General features: G+C 27.9%; 1 protein-coding gene across 1 annotated transcript; it reads left to right on the top strand.

Annotated features, from left to right (window-relative positions):
• LOC107469161 (threonine--tRNA ligase, mitochondrial 1-like) lies at positions 1–1,335 on the top strand. The gene has a single exon (XM_016088544.3). The coding sequence runs from the start codon at positions 79–81 to the stop codon at positions 1,333–1,335; it is 1,257 nt and encodes a 418-aa protein (XP_015944030.1). The 5' UTR covers positions 1–78.
• The last annotated feature ends 5,272 nt before the right edge of the window (positions 1,336–6,607 follow it).

Below are 6,607 nucleotides of genomic sequence, written 5' to 3'. Positions count from 1 at the left end.
GCTACTAGCTCCTCTTCCCCACTCTCTCCCCTCCACAATCTCCGCCGTAGCCGTTTCTTTTACTCCACCGTAACCGCCATGGTGTCCCACCCCAAGGACGATGAGTATCTGAATGCTGCCATTCCGAAGCGTATCAAGATGTTCGAGTCCATCCAGGCCGAGCAGAAAACCCAGCGCCTCTCACTGTCGCCGGATCCAATCAAGGTCACACTTCCCGACGGGACGGTCAAGGACGCCGCAAAGTGGCAAACTACGCCGTTCGATGTGGCGAAAGAGATTTCCAAGAACCTCGCCAACAACGCACTCATCGCGAGGGTCAATGGCGTGCTATGGGACATGGCCAGGCCTCTCGAGCAGGATTGCGAGCTCAGGATCTACAAGTTCGAAGACGACGAAGGCCGCGACACTTTCTGGCACTCTAGTGCTCACATTCTTGGCCAGTCGCTTGAGATGGAGTACGGATGCAAGCTCTGCATTGGGCCTTGTACTACAAGAGGAGAGGATTTCTATTATGATGCGTTTTATGGTGACTTAGGATTAAATGATGATCATTTCAAGCAAATTGACGCTGGGGCGTTGAAGGCAGCTGCGAAGAAACAACCTTTTGAGCGCATTGAAGTAACACGTGATCAAGCACTTGAGATGTTTTCAGATAATAAGTTCAAGGTTGAAATTATCAATGATTTGGATGCTGATAAAACTATCACAGTATACAGATGTGGTCCACTAGTAGATCTGTGTGGTGGACCACATATACCCAATACTTCCTTTGTTAAGGCAATTGCCTGTTTGAAGGCTTCTTCAGCATATTGGAGGGGGAACAAAGATCGGGCTACTTTACAAAGAGTTTATGGCATATCTTATCCTGATCAGAAGAGTTTAAAGGAATATTTGCTTAGGCTGGAGGAGGCTAAAAAGTATGATCACAGGATTTTGGGAGCGAAACAGAAGCTTTTTTCTCGTCATGAATTGAGCCCAGGAAGCTGGTTTTTCCTTCCACATGGTGCACGGGTATACAACAAATTGATAGATTTCATACGGAGTCAATACAGAGTCAGGGGATATCAAGAGGTCATATCTCCAAATTTATTTAACATGGATCTCTGGGTGCAATCTGGTCATGCTGCAAATTATAAAAAGAACATGTTTATCTTGGAGATTGAAAAGCACGAATTTGGGCTGAAACCAATGAATTGCCCAGGGCACTGCTTGTTCTTCAGGCAATTTCTCTCGGACTGGGAACTTCCTCTTCGCATAGCTGATTTTGGGGTCTTGCATAGAAATGAGGCAAGTGGTGCTTTGAGTGGATTGACGCGTGTTAGGAGATTTCAGTAAGTATGTTCTTCCCCCAGCTGCTAAAACTAAACAGGGACACTAAATGAAAAGTTGATACAAGGGATTTAACTCGCTCTTTTAAAACATTGCTTTATTTAATTTTGTATTTTAAACTTAGTTATTTTCAAATAAAATTTTGTTGCTGCTTTTCTTTTTTTCTTTTTTTCCTATTCCCAAGCAGCCACCCACCCATCCCTACCCCAAATTGAAAAATAGGGATTACATTTTCTTTAAGGATTAAGGAATGTCGAGGTAGGCATAGATTCTTGTGATCCACAGAAGATCCTTTCAATTTATAGGCATGGAAAAATATAAGTGAACAATGAAAATATTAAACAATGTAAACAATAGATATATCGGATGTTCATTTTACTAGTGTACAGATGGTTATTTTAATATTAAAATTTAAAAAATTAATTTTAAAATATAATATGTTTTTATTTTATTAGTGATTGTTCATATTGTTCAACAAAATCATTATCCCCTAATATTTCCTTATAGGCATATGCACTGCAAATTCCAAGTATGGAAATTCCTTACAAGAGATTTGAAGTACACGTTTGAGTTGCAATTTTTTACCTAAGAGAAATAGCAACATAGGAAAAAGTTGAAAGTGCCCTTAAAAAAGCTCTGGATGAATTTGGGGAGACTTAGCAGGTAATTATATCGTCAATTTTATGACTTCAAGAAGTCTTTAATTTCTATTATTAAGTTCATAATGTTGCTTTGATCATATAGTATGGCTATAATTCAAAATGGGCAATCAGCAGTCACTATTGTATAAAAATTGATGAATATGATTGTGATTACATGTTTATATTGTGTCATCCATCATGTGCTTCGACAGACGAATTTTACCGCAAATGTATTGGCTAAATATATTCAAAACTTGGCGGTGAAAATACACAGCTTCAATGTCCCTCCTCGTTTTTGTCCCTTTCTTAAATGCTAATAGTAGAGGAGTGACTTTTCTTTTTAGATTTAAATTAGCTACTTTTGTGTTTCTGTTGGACCTTTAAATTCCTTCTTCATAAAAATAAAAATAAACTTATACTTAAAATTGGTTTAGTAAAATTTTTATTTTTACAACAAACAACAATCTTATTTAATAAAATAACTTTTGATATTTAATTAAATAATAATAAATTTATATATTTATTAATATATATAACGTTATATTATATATTTTAATTTTCATAAATACAAATTATATATCTTTAAAAAATACCTTTTTAACTCTTTTTAAAAGTATTCCTAACTTTCAAAAACAATTATAAAAATAGACTTAATTTTTTATTTATTAAAAATAAAATGAAATATTTGTTTAAGAACATCTTTTACATGTTTTACCAAACCAGTTCTTAATCTATTGGAATCATATTTTTAAGCCACTCAAGATTTGCAATACATACACCTTATCATTCATATGTTATTGCATATAGCATCATCTTCTAAGTGAAAATAAATAATAAAACATACAACACAATACGGCAGAACATTTTATCGCTATTTAAGGACAAAACTATGACTGCCAAACAGCCAAGGATTAGCACCAAGCACGTATCTACTAGAACCATTGGAATGATCATAAAATCTCACCGTTCAAGCAAGTATCTAACTATATTATAACTAATAATTTCCTTGATCATATTTCGTAATACACTATAGTAACTAGTTTCGCAATTTTTGGAGAAGAATCATTATGGTGATTGGACCATGCCAAATACTATTAGGATGAAAACAATGATTTATATAGTATCTAGTAAAGATATGCATGTATCTATGTGGCTTTGTGCTATAGCTGATGATGATGGCATGTGAAAATAAATAAATTTGGTATATATGTTTTCCAAGTCTAAGTGGCGATTCTAATAGTTTCAACAAGATAATAATCTCTATTAAGTATCCATCGCCAGCAACTTTGTGGGCATCGAAGAAACAAATGAAATCAACCAAGAATACAACGCCACAATCCTAACTATTTTTTAAATTGAATGTAATATCCTTAAGGCATATTCTGTTGCTACATTTGGGTCATACTATTGTCACTATCGCGCGCATAATTTTTCGTGTCACAAATAGTCCATATATAAGTATGTAGACTACTAATTAATAATTAATCATTAGTAATTACGTGTTCTACATTACATGTATATATCTTGAAACTTATTGATGTAGTGGTGTTAATTATTATTAGTGGAATTAATATGGCTCCAAGCAGACCACAAAAAGTAGTGCAAATGGTGGAACCTGTAGAAGATGATGGTGGTGGTGATGGTGTTGATGATTTGAAGAAGAATGTTGTGAGAGCCTTGCCATTTTTCAAATTATTGAGCTATGCTGACGTAATAGATTGGATTCTGATGAGTCTGGGAATGGTGGGTTCGATTGTGCATGGAATGGCTCTTGATACTTACTTAATATATATGTTATCGACATTAATTATTTGCCAATAATTTTAGAAAAGAACTAAAAGAGAAGATATATAAATATATATAATATTATTGCTATATAGGATGCATATATATATTGCTACATTTTTTTTATTATATTATACAACTTAAAATTATAGTATCGTGTTATTTTTAATTTTAGATACTTGCTATAATTATATCAAATTTAATTATGACTCTAAATAAATAAAATAGATAACATTTAATATTATTTTTTTCTTTTTTTACATTCAATATTTACTGTAAATATAAAAAGTAAAATAATTAATGAAAAAATATGAGCAGAAAATAAAATATATTAATTAAAATTAAATTTGTTATCTAATTAATCTTGTGTCGATATAACTTTACGAAAATGTTATAAATCACAAACCTTTTTTATTCTACAAAAATAAAACACTATATGTAGCCTTTAGTAATATAAAAATAATCATAAAAATTAATTATTATATTGATATTAATCATAATTGATTATTAATACTCTAATTTTTTAAAATATATTTTACCTTTTTAAAATATAATGCATGTACCATGTAGACCTTATTATTATTGTTGTTGTTGTTGTTGTTGTTGTTGTTGTTGTTGTTGTTGTTGTTGTTATCAAATTAAGCGGGTCACTATTAATGTGTGCATTAACTATCTCCTAATAAAATTATTGCACTTGAATGAGAATTATAACTATATCAATTGATATAATCAGAATGATTAAAAATATCGATGATTGATAAGTAGTTTAATAACATATTAAATATTGATTTAATATAATTATAATGAAGATATTTTCTTAAATTAATATAATCATATATTATTCATGAGCTAATTGTAATATAATTAGAATAAATTTATTTGAGAGAAAAAAAGAATTTATGTGTAATTTCTAAAAATTATAATAATTTTTTGTTTTTGTATACGTATATATTAATTTTGTTAAATAATTATATATATATATATATTTATATATTTACGGTAGTTCTTAATATATATACATATACATAAATAACAAAATATATAAATTATATTTTATTAAACTCCATGTTACCGGTTATTAAAAATATTTAAATCACATATATTGATTATTTTTTTGTTATAATGATTTCGTTTTATATATATGATTTTTTTTATTCAACAATCGTGCAATAATTTTTTATTTTTTATATCCATATATATTCTTCAATTCCAGTTTTATTATTTTTTTCTAATAGTGATGTTTTAATTTTTTATTTTTTTTTTACGTATTTTTTCTTTTTTTATAGTGATGTTTTAATATTCTTTTTTTAATACATTTTTCTTAATAATTACATTATTATTCTAAAATATAAAATGAGTAAAAAAAAGTGATACATATATCCAAGAAAGAAAATAAACTTAAAAATTAGAAAAAAATATATTAAAAAATATAAAAATAATATATTCAAAAAGAAATAGTCGTAATATATAAATTGAGTCAATAATCTAAATTTCTCTAAAACCAATTTAATCAAATATCAATATTAGAAATAAATTATTTAAATAATATTTAATCTATTCTACCCCTTAAACACGTATACATTAGAGTCATTTTCGTAACGACAACCAACTAAAACAACATCATAAGTTTGAACATTTAAAATTTGTGCAAATTCAGACCATTCCCTTGTTCTTTGAAAACCTTCTGTATCCCTCATAGAGTTGAATCGCAATTTCTTTTATGGAAAAAGAGTTACGGATGTGATTTTGATGTGTTGGAGACCAAAATTCGGAAGTCACTATTTATATCTGAGTTTGACACCCATTAAACCCTAAAGCCAAATAAATTAGTATTTCTGTTTTATTCTCATTTAATTCTAAATCAAAAGTAATAATGACTTATTTAATTCACCATTTATGATAATAAATAAGATGACAATTATATAAGTCATTTAATGTAGAATAGCTTAATTTACGATTATAATTAAAAATAAAGTAAAAATAAAAATTAAAAAAAATAAAAGAAAATAGAAAAGATAATGTGTGGAATAGATAAAAAATATATTGCAATAGAAGATTAATATAATTAATTAATACAAAGGATGGAAGAGAAAAATCAAAATACAATCTTATTAAAAAAATTTCAAAAAAATATTTTAAAGAACAACCTATTAATTAACTTTTATAAAAATATTACAGAAAATTTAAATTATCTTTAAAAAAAATAATATCCTTAAAAATTATTAATCAAAATAAATAAAAAATAATTAATTTGAAACAAAATCATAGAAAAATATTAACAAAAATTTCATTGCTTTATATATTTTTTAATTAATAATTTAATATTATATTTTCAGTCGATACTTTTAAATATTAACTAAACTATTGGTAAAATTAATAAATTATACTAGTCATGTATCAGTACCCATTGAAATATACTGATGACAACTTTTTTTAAAAATAAATATATACACCTAAGTTAAAAAAAGAAATACTTTTAATCAATGTGTATAAAAAAATACGCACAACTAATTCTTTATACATGAAATAAGTATTTTTTTAACATATTAAATATATTTTAAGAGCATCTATTAAAACTCTTTTCCAACTTAAAAAAATTTTAAAAAACATACAAAACATCAAAAGAGTAAAGGGACATGTTTTATTAGATATATTGAAACCTTAACCTCACATATGGCCATGCAATATCCGTGACTATGGTTTATTTTAGTTGCCTAAAGCACTTAACGTAGTAAATTAAACCAATAAAACCTTTTGCTAGTGTTAGTATATAAATGCTCCTTTACAACAATTAGCTCTCTTTTTATGTTATATTATTACTATCTCATCATCAATCCTCTTCATTTTAAATA

Source organism: Arachis duranensis, chromosome 10, assembly GCF_000817695.3.
Source record: "Arachis duranensis cultivar V14167 chromosome 10, aradu.V14167.gnm2.J7QH, whole genome shotgun sequence".
Lineage (NCBI taxonomy): Eukaryota > Viridiplantae > Streptophyta > Magnoliopsida > Fabales > Fabaceae > Arachis > Arachis duranensis.
Note: the sequence above shows the minus strand (reverse complement) of the source record. Positions and strands in the feature narration are given on the sequence as shown.